The sequence below is a fragment of the Hyperoodon ampullatus genome (genome assembly GCF_949752795.1).
Source record: "Hyperoodon ampullatus genome assembly, chromosome: 19".
NCBI classification, from domain to species: domain Eukaryota; kingdom Metazoa; phylum Chordata; class Mammalia; order Artiodactyla; family Ziphiidae; genus Hyperoodon; species Hyperoodon ampullatus.
The window spans coordinates 55,550,420-55,576,204 of record NC_136932.1 but is presented as its reverse complement, the minus strand read 5'-3'; the positions used below and the strand labels follow the sequence as shown (position 1 = coordinate 55,576,204).

Genomic DNA, 25,785 nt, shown 5'->3' with positions numbered 1-25,785 from the left:
CTGTATGGATCTAATGAACTTGATGGTATATAACATTATACTTGGACTTTAAGTCAATAAGTTCCTGTATAGTGGTGTTTTTTTTTTTAATGGCTCACCCTATAGAAGGTATGAAGTCATAGAATCCTAGTAATCATCTAAGCCAACCACTGGCTTTGCAACTAGAGTATACAAGGAAACAGAAGGTGGAGTGACTTGTCCAGAGCCACACAGTGACAGAGGCAGGGATCTAACCTACCCCTTGACAACAAGTCCAGGGCTCTTCTCACTTCTCTGGTGGCCAAAAAGGGGCAGTATTTTGAAATTTTGACGCCCCCCCAAAACGGAACATTTGAAAACTATTGCAAATCCCAAAGATGAATCTAGTGGCTTCCACAAAGATTGGGTGAAAGGTAAGGGAGGGATCAAAAGGCACTGAATAAACAAATGGGTAAGAAAGCCATTTAATTGTTCCTAACTTTAAGAGCTATTCAGATCTCATTAAGGGCGTAAAAGGGACAAGCCTGCTCAAAGATCGGAGGTTTGCCTTCCATGACTGCAGCAAGACCACGTAGTTCACCTGAAAAATAGGAAGAAGAGGATTTGCTTCATCCAGGATCAGTGATAGTGTATCAACCAATCTCTGTCATTTGGCAGTTTCCTCGTGCATCTGCCCAGAGTCACAGGGTATTTCCTGCTGAACCTGAGATCCTCCTCCAAGCCACATCAGCCCCTCATAATCTTTCTTTCTGGGCCTTTCCCTGAAATTAATTCCTGATAGACGGTATAAAAGACCAGCTCCTCCAAGGACAGAAACTCCCCTGGCTGCCACAGGAGACCAAGGCACTTGGCAGGTAAGACTCATTAACTGGAATCTGCAAAGTTGATGATGAAATTTCCTAAAGGCTTCTCAGAAAGCTTGGTACTGCCTTTGGACTTGTCTTCCTCAGGCATTTTCTGGTGTCAGATTTGGCTGCCAACCTGGCAGGTCATCCCTGTTTGGGAGAATGTGATTGAATCCATAAGGGACAATGTGATTGAATCCATAAGGGAGAATGTAATTGAATCCATTGTGGGGCAAAGAGGCTTTTCTGAGTCTGAACACCGAGCCATAGAATCATAAACTCTTAGGGCTGGAAGGCACCATATTCCTCTCATCCATCCTGTTTAGGAACTAAGGTCTAAGAGATATCATGTGTCCAGGTCGCACAGAAAGTTGGGGGAAAATAGCAACAGAATGATACTCCATGTGTTGTTCTTAAGACTGATGCAATTATGATATGAACGCTAATGAAAATTCACTCTAGTGAAAATTTTGCAGTGTTTAAGGGGTCCCCTAAGCCAGGGATCTCAGATCTTCAACCTGTTTCTAGTGTCTCGTGCTATTTACAGCAGACCTGAACATCTAGTTGGCCCTGAATGTCTAGTCCCAGGTGTTTCCAATGTCCTGTGGACAGTATGTTCTCCATCGGATTTATGAATTGCATCAATATTTAAATGGGTTTCATCTTGGGAAAATTGAGTGATTGAATCGTATTGTTTTTTAATGAAATCGCATATCCTAAACCCTGTGGCTAAGGGGGATTTTTTCTGCTGTAGGGAGCTTGATAAGAGCTTGTCTCTTCTCTATTTTCCTCTTGATACTGGAACTGCTCAAAAGATCAAATAGAACATTCTTGGGGGTGATGGTGAGTTCATTGGTTTTCTTTCCGGCTCATCCCACTACCCTCAACAGAGCGTTCACCATTCACGGAAAAGAATCCTACGGATGCCTTCCCTTCTCAGGCCTTCCTGCAGCCCCCTTGGTGACTTCTCAGCAAGTCTGAGAGCTGGACTCTGGGAGATCATGGTACTCAGTGTGGTCTGTAGACCTGCAGCATCGGCGTCACCTGGAACTTGTTGCAAGTGCAGGCTCTCAGGCCCCTTCTATAACCTTCTGAGTTAGAGTCTGCATTTAACCAGGTCCCCCGATGATTAGTAGCCACATTAAGGTGGGAGAAGCCTGTTAAGGGACCATCACCACCCTCTCCTTCTGCACCATCTGGATGCTGAACTTCTCTACCGTGGGAGTTTCATTCATTCAGCATGTACCCAACACCTATTATGTACCAACACTAGGCTTGGGCAGTGGAAAAAACAAAAATAGGACATAGCTCTTGAGAAGCTTATGATCTGACGGGGAAACAGACATGAAAACAGTGACACGAGATGTGAGTAAAGTACTGTGGGAAGAGAGAAAAAAGAATGACCTAATTTTCCCTAGATCTGGTACACTTCACAGAGAAGGTGGCATTTGGCCTGGGTTTTAAAGAATGAATAGGAGTTCACTGGGCCAAGAGGGCATTGCATAGGAGAGTGTGAGTAAGAGGCAGGGGATTGTGGACCAGACTGGCATTTGAGAGGCAGAAGCTGTGCTTCTGTCTCCAGATAACGCTTCATGTCTCAGGGAAGGCTCCAAGCCTTGATGCAAACCAAAGGGCTTGGGAAAGGGTTTCGGCACTGAGCATGAGAGCATGATGATAAGAATGTGGGAAAATATCCAAACATCCCAGAAGCCTCTTGGCTCTGGCTGCAGATAGAGTCCTCCAGGATCTTTCTGAACACCCCTTTCCCAGCAGCATGACCTCGTGTTTGCTTTTCTCTGCTTTCCGTCCCACGTGTTTCTTTCACACCCACCAGGAAAGATGGCAGAGACAAGGAAAATAATTTAGCTTTTGCCTGAGGTTCCCTCCCACCACTTTTCAGTGATGGAGAGTATTAAAGAGGTTCCAAGGGAGCTTCCCTAGTGGCACAGTGGTTGAGAGTCCGCCTGCCAATGCAGGGGACACGGGTTCGTGCCCCGGTCCGGGAGGATCCCACATGCCACGGAGCGGCTGGGCCTGTGATCCATGGCCACTGAGCCTGCGGGTCCGGAGCCTGTGCTCCGCAACGGAAGAGGCCACAACAGTGAGAGGCCCGCGTACCGAAAAAGAAAAAGACGTTCCAAGGAAAGGAGAAGAGAAATGAGTAGCTAAGGACTTTTTCCTGTTCAGATTTCTCAACTTTTATTTCTTCGGCTATGATATTTTTCTTCCTCAATCTATTTCAGATGATGCCTATTTTCATAGACTAACCTTTCACTTTTTGTTTTTGATTTATCATGAAACACACTAGTCATTGAAAGAATAATATAATGAATACTTGTGTGCCCATCAGCTCTCTTTAAAATCAATGATATGGTGGTTGTCAGGGGCTGGGCGGAGGGAGGAAGGGGGAGTTGGTGTTTAGTGGGTAGAGAGTTTCAGTTTTGCAAGATGAAATAGTTCTAAAGATCTGTTGTACATCAATGTGAATGTACTTATCACTACTGTACTGTCTGGTTAAAATGGTTAAGGTAGTAAATGTTATCCTGTGTGTTTTTACCACAACTTAAAATAATATCAGTGATGCTTTTTACTCCAAAACCATCGTATTTGTTTGCTTAAAAGGGCAGATTTCTGCTGGCTCAGTGGTCTCCTCGAAGCACAAAGAGGAGGACTATGCGGGGCCATAGAGGTGTAAGGACAGGAGCCCACTGAGGGGTCAAGCTGTTTTCCTCTTGGGGAAAAAAAAAGTGCCAGGGAGAATCTTGGCCAGAGAGGTATTTATTCACACCTTGGGTTTTTTTTTTCTACAGTTAGCTTACAAGAAGTACATTCAACAAGATAAAAATTATTAGGGGGATCATCAAAGTTCAGAGGAAAGATTGGGGGAGTGCAAGGGAAGCTGATATTACCTGTCCAGATACACAGTTCTCCTTTTCTGGAGATTATCTGGAGAGTATCTGGAAGACCTCCTGGGTGGTCTCTTGGGCAAAACTCTAGAACCACGATTTCTCTTAGGGAGCTTTGAGTAGATACAGAGGGGGCAGCCAATCTGAGGATGTTTCTGGGGTCCAACCAGTGAATGCACACTATGGGGAGAACCTGTGCCCTCTTGTGAAGACCATGATCTAGACGCATGATCGTTCCATCTGTACAGCATGGGTGCCTCCTGGGCTGGAACTAGAATCTCCTCAAAAGACATTTTGGGTCTATCCCACCAATCCTAATGAACACTCTGAGCCCCAAAGCCCCTCGTCAGCAAACAAAGCTGCACAATTTTAATCTGATGATTTAGGTTCAGAGTTAAAGCTCATGATGACGGCGTTGATCTAAGAGCAGGAACCTCTTCAGGCAACCTGGAACACGGCTGTGGGCTCTGGAGAGCTCTGAGCTTTGCCACAATTTTCATTCGTGTTTTCCCATCATGTCGACTCTTTGAGGGAGGGTGGAGTTCCTTGCCAGTTCCCATAGGAGGAACTGAGTGTCTACTTCTCAGGCACACTCCCTGGCGCTGGGCCAGAGGAGGATGGCTTTCAGGGAGCAATACATCCTGAGGGGGAAAAGGAAGAGGAACTCCAAAGTTGTGTTTTGGGTTTGGTAAGAGCATTTGTCACCGGTGACAGGACAGGTACAGGAACTTGGGTCACGGGGTGTCAGGGCAGAATCAGACATCCTGGATCACTTGGTCCAACCCTCTCACTCAATCAGGCTGGGGCCCAGAGATGTCAAGTAACCTGCTTAATGTCACAGAGCTAGTTAGAGCAAATGCATAACTACAGCTCAGGACCTTCTGACCACAAAGCCTGTCTCTTTCCCTCTCCCAGGACCTACCATGGGCCTGCACATATGGTAGATGCTTAGTTAGTTACTGTGGTTTCCCCTCCTCTGTTCTAATGTTAGGGTGTCTCATGTTCTCTGGGCTTTCTCTGCTTTACCACCCCCTTTCTGTGATTCAGTCCTACCCATGGGGACTCTACAAGGCTCACATCCTGATCCTGGTCTCATTTCAGCGATGAGGGCTCTTTTCCATCTCCCAGTCCTTTTGGCTTCCCTGAGCTTGTTCCAGGTTGCAGAACCTGACACAAATGGTAAGTACCACCTTGTACTGATTTCCTGGGGCTGCTGTAACAAAGGACCACAAACTGGGCGGCTTAAGACAACAGAAATGTATTCTCCTACAGTTCAGGAGGCTGGAAGTCCAAAATCAAGGTGTTGGCTGGGTCATGCTCCTCTGAAGGCTCTAGGGGAGAATCATTCCTTGCCCCTTCCAGCCTCTGGTAGCTCCCAGCAATCCTTGGCTTATATGTGCATCACTCCAATCTCTGCCTCCATCTTCACATGGCCTTCTTCTCTGTGGTGTCCTCTGTGTGTCCTCTCCTCTTGTTATAAGACCACAAGTCATTGGATTTAGAGCCCACTCTAATCCTGTACCTGTATGACTTCTTCCTAATTAGCTACATCTGCAAAGACCCTATTTCCAAATAAGGTCACATTCTCAGGTGCTAGTTGGACAAGTATTTTGGAGGGACGCTATTTAAGCCACTACACTCCCCTTGTTCAAAGACTGCATCCTGATCCCCCCACCATTCCAGACCCCAATTCGAGTAAAACAAGGAATCCCACCTCTACTCTACACTGTCCCCTTCCCTACCTCAGGGTCCTTGTGATCAGCTAAGCCCTTTGAGGGACTTGTTTTCAGGTCCACCTCACCAAGAACCAAAAAAAACCCCACAGCCCAGAGCCAAGAGCCAACCTGAGCGGTCACACACCTTCTTAATCCCAACACTGGGTCCAGTCAGGCCTCTGTATCCACAGGTTCTGCCTCAGCAGATTCAACAAGCAGTGGATTGAAAATATTTTTTTTAAAGATTCCAGGAAGCTCCCCCCCCCCCAAAAAAAAACCCCACTGTGGCAACTATTTACATGACATTTACATTGCATTAAGTATTATAAGTAATCTAGAGGTGATTCAAAGTATACAGGAAGATGCGCATAGGTTATATACAAATGCTATGCCCTTTTACATAAGGGACTTGAGCATCCTGGGGGGTCCTGGAACCAATCCCCTGTGGATACTGAGGGACAAATGCATTCTGCTGGACTTCTAAAGAGTGACATTGACACCTTATTGAGTATCAGAGAGTATTCTTCCCATTCTGGGCTTTTCCTCCTGTCGAACGTTTCCTAATCTTGATCTTCTGTCTGCTCAGGTTTGAGTGGTGGGGATAATGGTGGAGAAAGAGGGAGGCACAGCAAAGGGCTTCTCCAAAGAGGGGTGTCTGATACCCTGCTCCTTGTTTCTCCCCCTCCAAGAGCAGGCCACCCGCACCTTCACCATCTCTGATGCTGTGAGTCAGGTCAGGATCCAGGTCAACAAGGCCTTCCTGGATTCCCGGACCAGGTAGGTGAGACACACATACCACATGCTTCTCTTCCTAGGCTGACGAGTGCCTCTAGGTCAGTCCTGACAAGCCAATGAGCCAAAGCAATTTTACAACCTGCCCTTCCACCCCCAGCCCCTGCCCACCTGCGAGTATGGGGCAAGTATGGGTAAAAGCCAACAGCTCCTAAAATCCTCAGCCTCTAAGTTACCTTGAAGGGGATGTTGTCTCATCCAATCCTAGAAGCACTTTCTTCCACGTGGCTGAGTGATTCCTTAGGTCATGCACTGCAGAGTCTCAGAAAGCCTGTCCCTAGAAGTTCTCCATTCATTCAACATGTCTTAGGTCAGGTCCCCTTGAGGCAGAACCTGAGACCTGGATTCACATGCGGTGGCTTACCGGGGAGCGCTCTCACGAAAGCTGTAGCAGAGTGAGGGAGTGAGCCCAGATAGGTAAAAAGAAGGGGTTAAGCAGGGATGTGGTTTGAGGTCTAGCCCCAGCTGACCCCACAGGGAGAACCGGAGTGTAGGCTGCACTCAGAGCCTGTCCTACCCCAAGCAAGAGAGCGGAGCTTTCACCTGCCAAAGGGGTCCTTGATGTCAGCCAGACGTGCTGCAAGCTTGGCACTGGGGGTGGGGGTAGGGGGCGCGGTGTAGCACACTGTGTGTCTCCCAGGCACCTCCAGCCAGGAAGCCACCCTGACTCAGAAGCAACTGCCCAAGAAAGTTATGGGAGTGAGCCATCAGCGGCTAGGGGAGGGGCACGCCAAAGCTATAAATGGGCCCAAATGAACTTGAGAAACGTGCAGGACACCAGCAGAGTCAGCCACCTCCCGACCACGTGTCGGGCCTGGGTTTCCTGAAATAAGCAATGCAGACTGGGTCCCTGCCCTCAGGAAGCCCATGCTGGAGCTAGAGAGGCAGGAAAACAAGAGTAACCACTTCCCCGAGCAGAAAACCACCTCACTGGTGCCTCTTGCGCCCCTCTCCTGGACTTGGGGTTTCATTCCTCTCTGGCCCTTGCATAAACTCTCAAGAGGTCCCATAACTTTTCTGCTGACTTTTAGATGACAAGATGTGCTCTGATCACTTCTAGTCCTTTCAGGAACCCAAATGTCAGCAGAAGAAGACAAAGCCTCTCACTTTCCTCCCCTCGGAGCTGCTGTAGGCTTTCATAGTGTGAGAAGGGCGCGTGGTCCGCCCGTCCGTCTTTCCCGAGCTTCTCCTCATCCCCCAGCCCAGGATTGTCACTGTTAGGGGTCAAGCTGGGGGAGGTAAGAGAGATACAGGATGGCAAAGTCTAAGTCGCCTGGACAGCTTAGTGCCTGGGTGTTGGGGGTTGGGTCAGAAGCTCCTTCCCTCCTTGGGTGCTTTTCGGCTCTCAGAGATTCTGCTGCCAACTCTCCGACCCAGAGAAGTTTCTGACCAGTAGCTCACAGCTCCACCCCTCAGCCCTGGAGCTTGTGGCTCCCTCCCTCACCCCTCCTCACACCATCTTGAGCCAGGTCCCCTTTAAAGATGCTCCAGAAGACTAAAAGCTTTGCCCTGCTGCTGGAGGATGTGCCGATTTGGGGCCGAGGGCTGCCCTGTCTGGCTTACTCTGCTGTTAGGCGCACAGCACGAGCCACGTCTGCTTTTCTTGTTTTCTTTAGGCTCTTTGGGCAGGGGTCAACCACCAGCCATAGCTCCAGGACACACAGCAGGGCCCTCCTCTCAAGGCCCTTGTCACTAGACTGAGTGCAAAGAAGAAGCCCCACAGTGGCAGGAGGGAAATGGCTGGTATTTCAGCAACTACCCCCAGATGAACATTCTCTCTCCCTCCTTAACTCAATCCTTTTATAGCCCAAGGTCGGGGTAGGATAAAAGCCACACAATTGGTTTTCATCACCTCCTTTGCAAGTCATGCTGCACAGGACGACCCAACCCTGCCTTGGAAATCATCCCCACCGATTAGTTCTTGGATTTAGGGGTCTCATGGAGACATCAAGAATCACATTTAAACATCTTGTTCACAAGCACACACACAATCCAGTGACTCACAATCTGTGATGAGGACAATGAAGGAAATAAACAGGGCAGTGGCTGCTACTCTAGGCACAGGGAAACCTGACGGAGGATGAGAAGGAGCCGGCCATGTAGCGAGCCAGGGTCTGGGAGCAGCAAAGGCAAAGGTCCTGAGGCAGGAAAGAGCTTAGGGTGCTCAGGAAACAGAAAGAAGGCCCACGCTGGTGGCGGCAGTAGGAAAAGAGGCCACACAGGTGGAGCCTGAGGGCCAGATAGTCAGAGGCACAGCAGTGGCTGACAGGGGCTGGGGGGAGAAGAGAGGGACTGGGCTGGCTGTTCATGGGTGCAGGGTCTCCTTGGAGGGTGATGAAAATGTTTGGGAACTAGATAGAGGCAAAGATCCCACAACGTCACGAGCACGTACACAGTAAGCCTGTGGATTCATGCACGTCACAGGGAGAGCCAAGAAAGTGCTTCAGTCAGAGTGGCCTGGTCTGCTTTTCGTTCGAAAAAGCGCCTTCCTGAAGCCGGCTGGAGAACGGGTGGGAGAAGGACAGGAGAGGAGGCGTGAGTCCCATTAGGAGTCTGCTGTGGCCATCCAGATGGGAGAGCATGGGGGCTAGGCCAAGGGGGTGGGCCTGGAGATGGAAAAAGAGTTCCTCCAAGGCCCTGCTTGCTCCCGTGGAGCCCGGCCCTGAGTCAGAGCAGGAGGTAAGTCCCCGGTGAGTCAAGGTCAGGCAGGAGACCGCGTAGAACGCTAGCCAGGGGAGAAAGGCAGGAACAGGTGGGGCCTTGCATGGCACCTTTGGGTGGAGCCCTGGGAGGCCCAGCAACACACTTTCTCTCTTGGGTGGGGGGGCCCTTTGGGACCCATGATGATGGTGATGGCGCTGATGCTAACACGTGTGAGTGCTTACTCTGTGCCAGAGGCAGCTCTCAGCACTTCACACGCCTTCCTCCCCCAAATCCTAGAAAGTGCTAAATCCAGCTATGTGAAATAGCTGTTTTTGAAGTCAAAATGATCAAATAACAGGATTACGATCAGTATCCTCATTTTATGGGTAAGGAAATTGGGTACAGAGATGTTGAGTAACTTGCTCAAAGGCACACAGCTACTAGGTGGCAGCAGGAGTGAAACCCAGCCAGCGTGCTCCAAAGGCCCTGATGTAAGTAACACAGTGAGTCCTAGCTCACTCAGAGGTCAGGTCTGTAAGCCAATCCTGGGAGAACCAGGGTTCAAACCCTAGGTCAGTGCTGTCCAATACAGGAGCCACTGACTACATGTGGCTACGGAGCCCTTGAAATGTGGCTAGTGACACTGAGGAACTGAAGTTTTAATTGTATTTAATTTTAATGAATTTCCAGTTAAACAGCCACATGTGGCTAGCGATTACCATATTGGACATGCCATGCAGCAGTCTGGGCCACTGGGCCATGATGTCTCTTGTAACAGCAACAGAAGGCAGTCTGGCTTATCTTCTTGGGTCTTTTCTTACCGAGGTTGGGGGGAGGTTGGAAGGGGTCAGGCCTGGTGATTACAGCTCAGTCATCGCCCATTGTCGTCCCTCAGGCTGAGCACCAGGCCCCCTCATGCTTGAAGTAGAATCGATAACCTGATCCACAGGGACAGGCCAGGAGTTACAGCCTGTGACGCATATCCCCAGAGCAGGGTTGCCTTTGTGAGAATTTGAGTCACTTCCAAAATTTCAGTCTTAGAGCTGTAAAGATCATCTCATAGGACCCCTCATCTCACACACAAGAAACTGAGGCACAGGACGGGGGAGAGGGTTCTCATGCAGGGACTTTTCTGACACCACCTTGCCCTTGGTCACCAACTTCTTGGTAGTAGAAAGGGTTTTGGCTTCTCTTTTTATAGATAGGTAATTAAGACAAAGCCCGAACATCTGGCCCAAGAAATGGTCAACAAGAGGCTAGATGCTACAGTCACAACTAAACAAACACCACACTAACTCTAGGGCCAGATGGGATGAAGGAAGCTTTCATGGGCAGACCTGGGGCCCATAGGCATGTTATTTCCAGAATTCTCGGTGCACGAGGCCAGCTCCACGGTCAGGGGTTCCACGGTCAGGGGTTCCTCGGTCTGAATCGGTACGTCCTGGGACTTAGGTGTTTTTAGGGTTCCCCAACGGATTCGGAAGCAGCCAGCACAGCTGCAACCCTCTGACGCTAATTCAGGAAGTGCTCATGTCCATCTGTCTGCCTTCCTTCAGAACCAGACTTAACGAAGCTTATAGACACACTGTAGCTTCCTCCTCCCAGAGGAGATTTCCCAGAGGCATCAGAGGAGAGCTAAGAAAAGATCCTGAGAGCACAGAAGTGGGGGTCTCCTGCGTGCTGCCCACTGTACACACACAGCACCTCACACCCCTGCTACAGGGTCGGAGCCGAGGGCCCGGTCATGACTCCCCCGTTGCTCTCCATTGTAGCCTGAAGATGGCCATGAGCTCTGAGGCGCCCACCACCCGACAGCTCTCCAAATACCTCAAGCACGCCAAGGCCTGGACCCGCGTGGCCATCCGCCACGGGCAGGTGTGGGAGGAGTCCTTAAAGAGACTGAGGCAGAAAGCGACCGGGATCAACGTCACAGGTACAGAAAACCCCCCAGCCCTCTGATGGCAGGAAGCGGTCATCTCTCTGCAGGAGAGAACACAAGCCACCAAAAGCCACAGCTCGTACTGGGAGCCACGTCCTCTCTCTCCGTCAGAATCACGGACTGCAGAGCAAGGAGGGGCTGGGAGGACAGCCAGGCCAATGCTCCTTTTGCAGAGAAAGGAACTTGGGCCCAGCAAGGTCACATTGCCAACTCCAAATGAGGGGACATTTGTGCCTTTTGTTATAACACCATCTGTAAGGCCTCTGTCCAGAGGAAGGGCTAAAGTTAATAAACACGGGCTCCCTGTCCCAAACCGCAGTGTCACCATTTCCGCCTGTGGAGGGGACATTTCAGCCACCTGTGTCAGGGGGGATTTCCTGGGATTACGTCACAGGTGATGAGCTGTCTCGCCTGTTCTGGGTACCGTGGAGCTGAAACAATGAGCCGATGGATTGATCGTGACCTCCTCAACCCCTCCCCCCCCACCCCCTACCAAATGTCACTGTTCACGGTGGGTCACGGAGGAAGGGGATTGGTCTTGACGGGAGGAAGAGGCTGCGCGTTCTCCCTGGGGAAACCTCAAGCGGGGGAGGACACCTGGCCTAGGACTTGGGCAAATTCCAAAGCTCCAAAAGGAGGAAACCAGGACAAGGTAGGAAGAAGTAGGAAGCACTTTGGACCCTGAGACTCTTAAGGTGCTGGGGCCTGAACCTCGGCCCCTGCCAACCTCCGCAGGTGAGCCCCCAAAGAAGGCCCCCAGAGCCGGATTCCCTTCAGGCTGCATTAGGACGTTGGCGGCTCTTCCCATTCTGCGCGCACGTGGAGGTCTCTGATGCCTAAAGCTCCCCACTCTGTTACTCCCGCCGAGATCACGGCGCCCCTCACCTAAAAATGCCCTGTCCGTTCCCAACATCTTTCCTATCTAGATCCCTGCGTGCTTGGGGCCTTAGACGTCAGTGGAGCTTTAGAAGAAAAGCAATCTTCTCAAACTGACTCATACTAACATGTACCTGACCTCTCAGGGGTATTGTTCTAAAAGAAAGATCTGTTGATTCAAAGGGTCTGATAGACAAAGAACTACTAACAATTCTGGAGACCGTTACTATCTGTGTGGCCTTGGGCAAGTCTCGTTCTCTCGTAAAATGAGAATTTAAATTCTTACCTTAATGAGTTGTCAGGATTCAATGCGAACTGCTTACTTAGAACGTAAAACGTATTCCCCCAAAAATCAAGTTCAAAAAATGATCCTCCCCTCAGGGCCTCAGAATGGAGAAAGAACTCAGCCCTTTTGGCGTCCCTTCTCTTTCAGACCCTAGCTTGGACTTGACTGCACTCTCTCAGGAGGTGGGCTGTGGTGCCCCAGTTCCTTTGGTGAAATGTGATGAGAACAGCCCTTACCGCACCATCACGGGAGACTGTAATAACAGGTGAGTGGCCAGTAGGTGGGTTCAGGAGGCAGGTTCTCCCGATCACCACAGCCAACCCCTCTGCCCAGCCCACCTGCCCTGCTCAGCCCAGCCAGGGGCTTTGCCACTTGGGCATTACAGGCATAACTCCCACCGCCTTACCCTCCTGGACTAGCGTCCCACTGGAATCTGTTCTGTTGGAACCCCGCTAACTTCCCCACCTTCTAAAGAGACCACTGCATCCCACTGGAAGGAGCACCTTTCCCCAGGGCAAAGGAGCCCCGCGCCTTCGGAGGTGGCAGTAGTTCCGACACCCCACATTTGAGAGGCCCCTCCTCCCCGTCCCCTTTCCCTTGGGCAGAGGCTCCGGGTCCTTCCCCAGGGGATCCCCGTGGGGTTTGCGGAGAAGCGGACCCCGGAGCGAACCCACCGCCTAGGCTGAGGGCCGGTCTTGCGGTTTCAGGAGGAACCCCGCGCTGGGCGCGTCCAACAGGGCGCTGGCGCGCTGGCTGCCGGCGGAGTACGAGGACGGGCTCTCCCTGCCCTTCGGCTGGACGCCGAGGAAGACGCGGAACGGCTTCCCTGTCCCGCTGGTGAGGGCGGACACGGGGTGGGGGCGAGCCCCGAGCAGGCGGGTGAAAGATGGGAGGCAGAGGGGAAGGGATGCCCTCCCACAAACACACAAGGAAAGGAAGAAGAAATAGGTGCGAGGACAGGCGCGCGGTAGAACCGCATCCGGAGACAGATGGAGATTTGGATTTCCTCCCTGGTGCTGTTCCGGAAAATGCCACTAGAGGGCAGCAGAGGCCGGGTCCCGGAGCCCAGCCACGTGATGGTCACGTCCCAGCTGCCGTCAGGCCAAGTACCCTGGGGTCCCCCAGGCAGATGGCTTGCCTGCCCCATCCTGTTCGCGCTTGCCCTGCCCCAGCCCCTGGAGTGCATCAGCTGGTGCTTGCCGGGACCTCCTATCTGTTGGCCTCATCTGAGTTGGCGGGCCCTCCCCAGAGCCCCTCTTCTATTCCCAGACACCTGGCACCTCCGTGGCACTTACTTCAGGGACAGCCTGTCTTTGTTTTCCCTCTTTGAGTGGAAAGGGCACTGGCCTTGAAGCCAGCAAGTCATACAGACCTGGCCCTTTGTAGCGGCAGGACCTTGGTGAGTTGACCTCACCTATCTAGTCCTCAGTCTCCTCATCTACAAAATGGGGGTAATGCCACCTACCTCACAAGCTTGTCATGAGGATGAAGTGTACCCGTTACATCATAGGTACTCTATAAACTGCAGCTGAATCTGAATCCTCAAAACACCTTTTCCTCCCTGTCCTCTCTCCACCTGTAGGCCCGTGAGGTATCCAACAAGATTGTAGGCTACTTAAATGAAGAGGGTGTTCTGGACCAAAACAGGTCCCTGCTCTTAATGCAGTGGGGTCAAATTGTGGACCACGACCTGGATTTTGCCCCTGACACGGAACTGGGGAGCAGCGAGTACTCCAAAGTGCAGTGTGATGAGCACTGTATCCAGGGAGACAACTGTTTCCCCATCATGGTAGGTCCTGCAGCTGCGGGTCCCTGGCAAACCCCTTGCCTCCCTGATGTGGCAGACATTCCCAGCCTGTCAGCCAGGACCTCCTGGAGATCTTGAATGTTGCTTCCCAAGCCTCACACATCTATTCCTCACTCACCCATTTCTTTCTTTCTTTCTTTCTTTCTTTCTTTCTTTCTTTCTTTCTTTCTTTCTTTCTTTTTGCGGTACGCGGGCCTCTCACTGTTGTGGCCTCTCCCGTTGCGGAGCACAGGCTCCGGACGCGCAGGCTCAGCGGCCATGGTTCACGGGCCCAGCCGCTCGGCTGTGGGATCTTCCCGGACCGGGGCACGAACCCGTGTCCACTATATCAGCAGGCGGACTCTCAACCACTGCGCCACCAGGGAAGCCCACCCACCCATTTATTTAGCAAATAGACATTAATCATCTACTCTGTGCCAGGCAGTACACTAAACACTTAAAATTCAAAGGTGAACAAGACACAGTCCCTTCCCTCAAGGACAAAGAACCTGTGTGGGAAATGGACAAGTAATCACTAAGGGCAAAATTGGGAAGCTCTGGGGAGTGTTGTCTTCATCCCTGGCCCAGCAGCACTGATGTCACCTGGGGTCTTATTAGAAAGGTAAAATCTCAAACCTCATCCCAGACATTGGGAAGCAGAATCTACATTTTATCGGAATCCCCAGGAGATTCATTTTATAGACAGTGAAATTTGTGGAATGCTACCGTAAGTCATCTCAGAGTCGGGAAGGCTACTCCCAGAATGGATGAGTCAGGATGAGTGGCAGGCATTTGTGGGAATTTCCAGCAGGAAGGAAAGGAACTTGCAGTGGTGCACCTTTCTTCTTATTCATGATTTTACAGTTAGAGAATGATTTATTCACTCACACACATCGGGGCTCTGTGTTGTGGTGTAAAGAGCATAAGGTGTGAAGTAAGGTCAGCCTCGATCTGAATCCCACGTCTTCCCCTTTCAGTTTGTAGGATCTTGGGCAAATTACTTAACCTTTCTGAGCCTCCGTTTTCTCACGTGTAAAATGGGACAGAATTGTCTACCTTACAGGGTTTTATGAGGACCAAAGTGAGATAAAGTACGCATAATGCCAGGCACATGGTAGGTCCAGAATAAATAAATGGTAGCTGTTGCTAGTGGTAATTATTAACAAACCCTTTCCTGCCTCATGTCCTGCTTCCTTGTGCCGGGATCTCAAGACCCCCTCTCAACCAAAACTTTGGAGCTTTTGCTATGAAAGATTGAATGACTCCCCCTCAGCCCTTTTACCCAGCAGATGTAGTGACCTTCAGGGAGTTGGAGGCCCAGGATTTATAGCATCAGCAGGAGGCATCTGGAGCCATTGTCTGGTGCCAGGGTCCCAGGAGGGCACCATCAGCATCTGTGCCAGCTGCATCCAGACCTACCCTGGGGAGAGGTTGTCAGCTGTACCACCTCTGCCCAGTCACCCACCCCGATCTCTCTGCAGTTCCCGTGCAACGACCCCAAGGTGAAGACTCAAGGGAAATGCATGCCTTTCTTCCGAGCCGGCTTTGTCTGCCCCACTCTGCCTTGCCAGTCATTGGCCCGAGAGCAGATCAATGCTCTGACCTCCTTCCTGGACGCCAGTTTAGTGTACAGCCCTGAGCCCAGCCTGGCCGGCCGCCTCCGGAATCTCAGCAGCCCACTGGGCCTCATGGCCATCAACCAGGAGGCCCAGGACCACGGGCTGGCCTACCCACCCTTTGACAACAAGAAGCCGAGCCCCTGTGAGTTCATCAACACCACTGCCCGTGTGCCCTGCTTCCTGACAGGTGAGTCTAGGCTGGCAACGGAGGGACCAAAGGACAAGGGGATTATCCAAGGGGATTATCCTGGGGCCTGAGAGCAGAGGAAGGCCAGAAAAGCTTCTCGAGGCCACTGGGCGGCTTCCAGGGAGGCTTTACCATTGCTTCTTCTCATTGTCTTCTGGAAAAACACACACCAAGCCACCACTGCCGTGGGCAGTGGTCCAGGACTGGCAGAAGGGTGCAGATGAATACAGAATCTAAGAACATGTGTTCACTGTATTAATAAAAAAATATTAAGGAAGTCCAGTAAAGCACAAAGAAAATAAGAAAATCCACAAAGTCCCACCACTCACAGATAATCATTGTTAGCATTTTAATGCCTATGTTTCCAGTTTTTTTCTATCCTAGATCTAGTTCTACCTTGTTTTACACAGTTGGGGTCATACTAGAAGTAATTTTCTGTAACCTGATGTCTTCTCCTAATGTGTCACATCTTTAAATATTCTTCTACATCATGATCTTTAATGGCTGCCTGGTATTCCATGACACATATTTATCATAATTTATTTTATCAACCTTACTTGGAGACATTTGTGTCGTTTCTAGTTTTTCTGTGATTTTTTGTTTGTTCATTTTTGTTAAGGTCCTGAGCATCCTTGTTGATGAATTCTTGTGCTCATTTTTAATAATTTTACCAAGATAACTTCCTAGAGGAGAACGTTCTAGATTAAGAGGCATGTATATTTTTACGGCTTTCTATAAACTTGGCACAAAGTCCCCACTCCATGTAGCCTGTACGCAGCCAAAGCCCTCCCCTTCTCCTCATTCCGGGGGCTCATGCCCTCCTGGTCTTTTCTGCCTTTGGCTTCTGGAGGCCTTCTCTCTTCCAAAAATCCACTCTCCCAGGACAAACCCCAGCCCACCCAGACATGGCAGAAGACCCAGATCTCTTGGTAGAACTCTTGGATTCTGTGTCCATACACATCTCACATCAGTCCAGACACAAAACTAAGCCCTTCCTGTTTTCCATTAAAATATCCAGTAAGACCAAGCATTCATGAATTTAATAGACTTTCCTGAAGATTAGAGGACACAAGGAGAAGTCCCCTTATGAAACAGCTGGTCTTTTACCATCTATATGACCCTCTCCTCCCAATAGCCTCCATCTCTAGATTCTTCTCCCTTATTACACAGAGGAATTCAACCCTACCCAAGCTCTTACCCTCAAACTTGCATTCCTAAAGCCATCCAAATTGTTCCGCACAATAAAAAGCCCCTCGTTTATTTGTAGGTCCCGTCTTAGAAGGCAGTTGGGATTTAATTAGCAAAATTTTACTTTTTAATGTCACCTGTATGTAGTCTTTCTTTACCACAGTCTTGTGGGTTCGACCTTATTATCCCCATTTTCACAGATATGAAGACTGAGGCTTAGCAATGTTAAGTAACTTGTCCAAAGTCACAGAACTAAAAAGTGTGTTTGGAGACCTGGGATTCAAATCTATGAATCGCAACCCCGATCTCTCTCCACCTTAAACTAACTGGGAGGAGGGTCTTAGGAGAGCTTCCCTCTGGGACACCACATTTATTCTTTGTGCAGTTACTGGGTTCTGGGGCTGCTCAGGGGGGGACACACCCTTCTGCCTTCTGGGCTTTCAGGAGATCCCCGAGCCTCAGAGCAGATCCTGCTGGCCATTTCCCACACCCTCCTTCTCCGAGAGCACAACCGGCTGGCCAGAGAACTAAAGAGACTCAACCCTCACTGGGATGGAGAGAAGCTCTACCAGGAAGCCCGGAAAATCCTAGGAGCCTTCATGCAGGTAAGAAGCTCAGGAGAGCTGCCTCATGTGCCAGCCTCACTTCTGCTCCTGGCTCTGCCCTCTGCCCGCGGCCACGCGGCCAGTGACCTCCTCGGCTTTCCACACCTCCATTTCCCCCTCCTCTCCTCTGCTGATCCTTTCTCACTGTCTCATTCTTTTAAATCCTCCCTTTTGTTTCTTCAGCTTCTCGGCCCCAAAATGAATCCCTGGATTCAGGGTGTTGGAGAGTCATTCATATGCCAGTCCCTCAGTGTGCCCGCCCAGGGGCCACCACTGGGACCACAGGCTCCATCACTCCTGGGACCGTTACGTCACAGTTCTTTTGATTGTTTTGATTGGATTATCTTCTAAAATTTTCCACACCTAAGCCACATGTCACAGGCATAGTCCATTGCTATTGTTGATTGACTGATTGACTAACTAGAAGAGACTTAGAAAAGTTGATATGTCGATATTAACCATACACATATTTTTTAAACATTTTATTTAAAAATAATTGTAGATGCTCAGGAAGTTGTATCAAAAAAAAAAAAGCACATGCACCTAGTCTCCCCCAGTGCTAACAGTTTGCATAACTATGGTACAATATCAAAAGCCAGAAGTTAACATAGATACGAACCATAAAGTTTATTCAGATTTCACCAGTTATAAGTGCAGTCACTTCATGTGGGGGATGTGTGTGTGTGTGTGTGTGTGTGTGTGTGTGTGTGTGTGTAGCTCCATGTACGTGTATCACATGTGTGGTTTCATGTAACCACCACCACAATAACGACACTCACCTCTACCATCACCACAGACTCCCTTGTGCTACATGTCTATAGCCACACCCACCCTCCCCCTCCCCACATCCCTAACCCCCGGCAACCACTAATCTGTTCTCCATCTGTACAGTTATGTTATTTCATGAGTATTATATAAATGAAATCATGCAGTATGTATTCTTTTGAGACTGGCTTTTTACTTTCAGCATAATTTCCTTGAGGTTCATCCAACTTGCTACATACATCAATTGTTCATTTTTTTGTTGAGTAGTATTCCATGTTTTGTTTAACCATTCACCTACTGAATGACATATCATTCAATATGGGGGCCAGAACAGGAGCACCTGGGAACTGTTAAACCTCTCTGCTGTGTGTACCAATGAGGACAAACTTCTCCTTGCCTTAGCTTCCAATTTGGGGCTATTATGAATAAAGCTGCTATGAACATTCGTGGATAAGTTCCTGCATGAAAATAGGTTTTTATTTCTCTGGGATATATGCCCAAGAGTGCAATTGCTGGGTTATATGCTAAGTCCATTTTTAGTTTTAAAAGGAACTGCCAAAGTATTTTTCAGAGTGGCTGTACTGTTTTTTACATTCCCACCAGCAATGTACGAATGATCCAGTTTCTCTGCATTCTGGTCATTATTTGGTGTCATCACTTTTTTTCTTTTTACCCTTTCTGATAGGTATGTAGTGATATTGCATTGTGGGGTTTTTGTTTGTGTGTTTGTTTTTGCGGTATGCGGGCCTCTCATTGTTGTGGCCTCTCCCGTTGCGGAGCACAGGCTCTGGACGCACAGGCTCAGCGGCTATGGCTCACGGGCCTAGCCGCTCCGCGGCATGTGGGATCTTCCCGGACTGGGGCACGAACCCGTGTCCCCTGCATCGGCAGGCGGACTCTCAACCACTGCGCCACCAGGGAAGCCCTGCATTGTGGTTTTACTTTGCATTTATCTGATGGCTGATCATATTGAACTTCTTTTCATGTGCTTTTTTGCCATCTGGATATCCTCTTCAATAAAACATCTGTTCATATATTTTGCCCATTTTCAAAATGGATTTTGTCTTTTTGTTGAGTTTTGAGAGTTCTTTATATGTTCTAGAGATGAATCCTTTGTCAGATATGTGATTGTAAATATTTTCTCCCAGTCTGTACTTTGTCTTTTCATTTTCTTAATAAGGTCTTTTTCAGAGTAAGAGTTTTTAATTTTGATGAGGCCAAATTTATCAGTTTTTTCCTTTCATAGATTTTGTTTTGGTGTCAAGTTTCAATTCTTTCCCTAGTCTTAGGTCCCAGAGATTTTTCTCCTGGTTTTATTTTTCTAGACATTTTATAGTTTTATCTTTTACATTTAAGTCCATGATCCGTTTGAGGTTAATTTTTGTATAAAGCATAAGGCTTAGGTCAGGGTTCATTTGGGGTGGGGGGTGTGGTTGTCTAATTGCTCCAGCACCACTTATTGAAAGGCTATCTTTCTTCTTTTGAATTGCTTTGGCTCCATTGTCAAAAATTATTTGGGCATTATGTGGCAGCCTGGATGGGAGGGAAGTCTGGATACATTTACATGTATGGCTGAGTCGCTTTGCTGTGCACCTGAAACTATCACAACACTGTTAATCGGCTATACTCCAATATAAAAAAAAAGTTTTAAAAAACTATTTGGGCATATTTATGTCCATCTATTTCTAGGTTGTCCATTCTATTCCACTAGTCTATGTGTCTATTCCTACACCAGTACCACAGTGTTTAATAACTGTAGCTATATAATAAGACAACATTAGGAAGAATGACTCCTCACTTTATTCTTTTTCAAAATTATTTTGGCTATTGTAGGGTCTTTACCTTTCCATATATATTTTAAAACATGCTTATCTACGTCTACAAAGAAATCTTGCTGAGATTTCGATAAGAATTGTATTAAAACTATAGATCAATTTAGGGACAATTGACATCTTTACAATGTTGAGTTTTCCACTATATAAACATAGTATGTCTCTCCAAGTATTTAGATTTTCTTTGATTTATTTCATCAGCATTTTATAATTTTAATCATACAGAGCCTATACATGCTTATTACATTTATACCCGAGTATTTCATTTCCTTTGGAGGAATTGTAAGTGGTATTACATCTCTTATTTCAGTTTCCACTTATTCATTATCAGTGTATAAAAATATAATTGATTTTTATGTGTTGATTCTGTATCCTATGACCTTGTTGAATGCAATTAGCCAGGAGTTCTGTAGGTTCCTTGGGATTTTCTACATAGATAGTCATGTCATCTACAAATAATGTCAGTTATATTCGTTCTTTTCTAATTTGTATGTTTTTCATTTCTTTTTCTTGCCTTGTTACAGTGGCTACAACTTCCAGTACTATACTGAATCAGAGTGATGACATCAGACATTCTTGTCTTCCCAATAGTAAAAGAAAAGCCTTCAAGGTTTCACCATTAAGTATAGTTAGTTGTGATTTTTTTTTTTGGTAAATGCTCTATATGAAGTTGAGGACGTTCTGCTCTATTCCTAGCGTACTGAGGGTTTTTATCATGAATAGATGTGGAATTTTGTCAAATGGTTTTTCTGCATTGATTTAGATAATCATATGACTTTTCTTCTTTAGTTTATTCTGCTTGCTTTAGGTTTACTTTGCTCTTCCTGCTAGTTTATTGAGGTAGGAGCTTAGATTATTGATTTGAGAGCTTTCTGCTTTTCTAACATAAGTATTACAAGTGATATAAATTTCCCTCTTAGCACTGTTAGTTGTATCCCACAAATATTGATATGTTGTATTTTCATTTTAATTCACTGTGTATGTTTTGTTGTTGTTGTTTCTTTGTTTCAGACTTTCTCTTTGACCTATGGGTTATTGAGAAGTATATTGTTTTACTTCCAAGTGTTTAGAGATTTTTCTGCTGCCTTTCTGTTACTGATTTCTAATTTGATTCCATCATGGTCAGAGAATATACTCTTATGATCTCGATTCTTTCAAATTTGTTAAGGTTTATTTTATAACCCTGGTGTGGTTATCTTGTTGAATGTTCCATAGGTCCTTAGAAAGTATTTGTATTCTGCTGTTGATGGGTGTAGAGTTACAGAGTACATCATTCTTCTTTCCTTTCTGGAGGTCACACGTCTTTCCCCTGTGCGTGCGTCTCTCTCGTCTTATCAGGACACTAGTCTTTTTGGATTAGGACTCCATCCTTATGACATCATTTAACCTTAATTACCTCTTTACAGGCCCTATCTTCAAATACAGTCAAATGAGAGGGTTAGAGCTTCAACATATGGATTTTCATCCATAATAAGGCTTCTTGGACCACAAGAAAAAGAAACCCATGCAAGCTAGTTCAGATGTTCAGTACAGGTTCACCCTATACATGTATCAACTGGAAGCCAGTAAGGGTTTCTCCTGGAACCCCCAGGCAGGGAGTGTAGTTGGGCCTCAACTAGGGTGCGAGCCAGAGACTGGAAACCATCTGGAATTACGCAGCTGCTCTCACTCTGTCTCTCCCTCCTCTCGGCTCCTCTCTTCACTTCTCCACTCTCTTTCTCTGCAGATGGGTTTTCTCTGCTTTTCTGCACATGATAGAAAATGACAGCCCATATCACCCCATCTGTCCCCTCAGATAGAGCGCCGCCAGAAATAGCTTGAATAGCTATTTCTATTCAAGCTATAATTTCTTGAATAACTGCATCTGAAATCTAAGTTCCTGAGAGAGAGAATCTGACTAACCAGCTTAGTCTGGTGCCACAGCTGGGCCCGTCCACTGTGGCCAGAGGTAGGGCTTCTCACACCCTTTTCTCATGACTTGTTTCTCCTTCCAGATTATCACCTTTAGGGACTACCTACCCATTGTGCTAGGTGATGAGATGCAAAAGTGGATCCCTCCATACCAAGGCTATAACAACTCTGTGGATCCCCGAATTTCCAATGTCTTCACCTTCGCCTTCCGCTTTGGCCACTTGGAGGTTCCCTCCACTGTGTTCCGCCTGGATGAGAATTATCAGCCATGGGGTCTGGAAGCAGAGCTCCCCCTACACACCCTCTTCTTCAACACCTGGAGGATAGTCAAAGATGGTATGTCCTTTCAGGGAAGCATTGTCACTAGCTGTCTCACTCTGTAGCCTGCTTCTAGGGAAACCTGTCTTGGAAGTCAGACTCCAGGCACTTCCTGTGTGACCCTAGGCAAGTGAATTCACCTCACGGAGCCTCAGTTTCTTCATTTGTAAAATGGGGACAGTAATAATACCTATCTCATAGGATATAAAAAAATAGAAATATATGTATAAAGCGCCCTACAGTGGTTCCCGACACACAGGAGGTGGTCACTAAATATTAGTTATTATTCTTTCTTTCTTCCGCTGGCCTTTAAGATGCTGAGTTTTCCCTGTTTTCTTTCCCTGCCTCAGGCTTCTCTGATCCCTGCAGAAATAATTCCTGGGTCTGGTAAAAAAAAAAAAAAAAAAAAAAAAAAAAAAAATTGCTCTTTTGTGCTCTCCTCTACGGCTTTCCACCTACATTAAGTGCCAAAGGTTGAACCCAGCTCCCCTTTATCCTGAGTTGGGCTGTGTTGAAACTGGCTTTACTTAAGGCCTGACAAGTCAGGGCATTTTCCAGAGATTTCTGACATCTCTTCCCAAGCTGCACAGTTCATTGGGGGAACATATGGAGGAGGAGGAGCCAACTCTCTGAACTGGAGCTTGAAAGAAACCCTAAGTTTATGCTCATGCCATCGCCCCAGGACGGCAGGTGTTCTGGACTGACCCCCAGCCCCCAGCATACCCTGCGGGCTGCACTGTGCTCCTCTCTCCCCACTTCCAGCCCGAGAGGTGCAGTTGGCCCTTCTTTCACCTGAGAAAGAGAAAATGTCTGGTGGAGGGAGGAGCCAGCAGTGGAAGATGTCCCCAGCTGCCCCCATCCCCAACGTGGCCTCTGGGTCTCCCTTGCAGGTGGAATTGACCCTCTGGTGCGGGGCCTGCTGGCCAAGAAGTCCAAATCGATGAATCAGAATAAAATGATGACGGGCGAGCTGCGCAACAAGCTTTTCCAACCCACTCAGAGGATCCACGGCTTTGACCTGGCTGCCATCAACATACAGCGTTGCCGGGACCATGGGATGCCTGGTGAGTGGGCCTAGGGTCCTGCCAGGCCTGGGGAACTTTTAGCTACTTTCTGGGGTTCCAAGGGACTCTCGTCTGTAGCCCTGAGGAGCTGATCACTTCTAAAACAGAAGGCAGAGATGCCCTTTTTTTTTTTGACCGCGCCACGCAGCATGTGGGATCTTAGTTCCCCGACCAGGGATAGAACCCGTGCCCCCTGCAGTGGAAGCACAGAGTCTTAACCACTGGACCACCATGGAAGTGCAGAGATGCCCATTTTTAAAACTCACTTTGCTCCTCTGTGAAATGGAATCTTCCATTCACCTTAATGCAGAGACCAGAGAACACATCTGGTACTTTCTTTGAGCCCCTCAAATGAAAGAAATCAACAACTGACTTGTAAAACCAGTTTAAAAGTCCAGAAAATATGAAGAAAAGGATAACAGAGGGAAAACAACGACTATCGGATCTTCCTAAATGCAGTACTTAAGAGCCAGACTGCCTGGGTTCGAATTCCAGCTATGCCCTTTCTACTTATGTGACCTTAGGCAAGTTACTTGACATCTCTGTTCTTCAATTTATGTTTGTGTACGGTGCTTAGAATAGTTCCTGGACCCATAGTAAGCACCATATAACCTACAAGCCCCCTCGAAGCTTAAGTGCCACAGTATAAAACAATGGCTCACTGACTCCCTATCCCAAGGGCTGTGAACACAGACTTTCTGGGGCTGATGCAGCTGGAGTGGGCACGTCTGCAAGGGGGATGAGACAGCTCCAGCCTCTCTGCCCTAGGGTACAACTCCTGGAGAGGCTTCTGTGGCCTCTCACAGCCCCAAACACTGCAGGAGCTGCAGGCCGTGCTGAAGAACAAGGTGCTGGCTGAGAAGTTACTGGATCTCTACGGGACCCCTGACAACATTGACATCTGGATAGGGGCCATCGCTGAGCCCCTGGTAGAAAGGGGCGAGGTGGGGCATCTCCTGGCCTGCCTCCTGGGAAGGCAGCTCCAGCAGATCCGTGACGGAGACAGGCGAGTGAGACCTCAGCGGGGAGGGCGTGGAGGGCATCCCTTCTCGGAGGTGGGCCGTGGGCGTCCTACAGGAGGACTGACGGCAGACCTTGGCATGTTCCGGTGACCTCCTTCCTTCCCCTCTGGCGGACTGGGGAGGGTCCAACAGCTGGGCTGTATGGAGAGACTCTGCTTCTGTCTCTGCAGGTTCTGGTGGGAGAACCCTGGGGTCTTCACTGAGGAGCAGCGGAACTCTCTACAGAAAATGTCCTTTTCACGCCTTGTCTGTGACAACACCCACGTCACCAAGGTCCCACTGCACCCCTTCCAAGTCAACAGCTACCCCCAAGGCTTTGTGGATTGCTCAGCCATCGATAAGCTGGACCTCTCACCATGGGCCTCCAAGGAGAATTAGGGGCCTGGACTCCACGGCCTCCCAAACTGTGCAGTAAAGGTCCCCTTGGTCCACGATGCCACTTCAAGCAAGCTCAGTGACCCGGTCCCTTAGACCTCCATACCTAGCCTTCTTTCCAGCCGGGTCTCTCTACACTCCCTGGATGCACACCTTGCTCAAGCCCGAGGCCAGCCCCTCGGCCTCTCCAGCTCTTCCTCTTGACTCCATTCTCTCTGCCTGTGGAAACCCGCCTTTCTGTCAAGACTCCGAGATACCCTCTGAGATACCTTCCAGTCTAGCTTGCCAGATGTCAGCCATCCTCTCCCCTGAACAAGTCAAGGCCTTTACACCCTTATCTCTCCTCCCCGTGATTGTAAACTGCCCTGTGATTATAAACTCCCCGAGATTGTAAACTCCTTGAGCTGGGGACTTCAGCCCACTTCCAAGCGTGTCCCGTGGCCCCCAGCATGGTGCTCAGCACATAGTAAGTGCTCAGTAAACATCTGGTGATTGACTACAGGTGCTGGCAATGACCTTGTTTCCCTCCCAAGGCAGGCCTTGGAATCACTGCCAAATGAGTAACCGGATATTTACAGGTCAGACATGTCTCAGCACCAACAGGTCGTGTGCACGAGTCTATGGGGTGACAGGGCACAGTCTGGTGGGATTTCAAAGTGCTCTCAAAGAAAAAGAGGAGGCAAGGGGCTCCTGGGAAAAGAAGCCATGGTCGTGGGGTGGCAAGAGAGTACTCAGTGCCACGGGCTCAAAGAGGGAGGAAATCCAAGCCTGGATTCCCCCAGAGCTAAAGTTAATTTCCCTTCCAGGGGCCCTTCAGGGAAATACCCTCTTCTTCTAGGCCAGTCCTTGGAGCCTGCGAGGCCTTTGAAGGGCAGCTCCAGAACATTGCTAGAGCTGCCGCCCGATACATACTCATGATTTGTTTTAAAATGACCTTCCTGGGCTTCCCTGGTGGCACAGTGGTTGAGAGTCCGCCTGCCGATGCAGGGGACACGGGTTCGTGCCCCGGTCTGGGAAGATCCCACATGCCGCGGAGCGGCTGGACCTGTGAACCATGGCCACTGAGCCTGCACGTCTGGAGCCTGTGCTCCGCCACGGGAGAGGCCACAACAGTGAGAGGCCCGCGTAAGGC

At 48.8% G+C, this 25,785-nt stretch overlaps 1 protein-coding gene across 1 annotated transcript; it reads left to right on the top strand.

The window, feature by feature from the left end:
• Window positions 1-4,833: 4,833 nt before the first annotated feature.
• LPO (lactoperoxidase) lies at window positions 4,834-24,656 on the top strand (the record flags this gene model as incomplete). Its single annotated transcript, XM_079725483.1, has 10 exons — window positions 4,834-4,909; window positions 12,129-12,246; window positions 12,689-12,818; window positions 13,564-13,770; window positions 15,249-15,573; window positions 17,206-17,366; window positions 21,958-22,210; window positions 23,083-23,256; window positions 24,025-24,262; window positions 24,449-24,656. 10 exons carry the CDS (start codon window positions 4,834-4,836, stop codon window positions 24,654-24,656), a joined length of 1,890 nt encoding a protein of 629 aa, XP_079581609.1.
• Window positions 24,657-25,785: the final 1,129 nt, after the last annotated feature.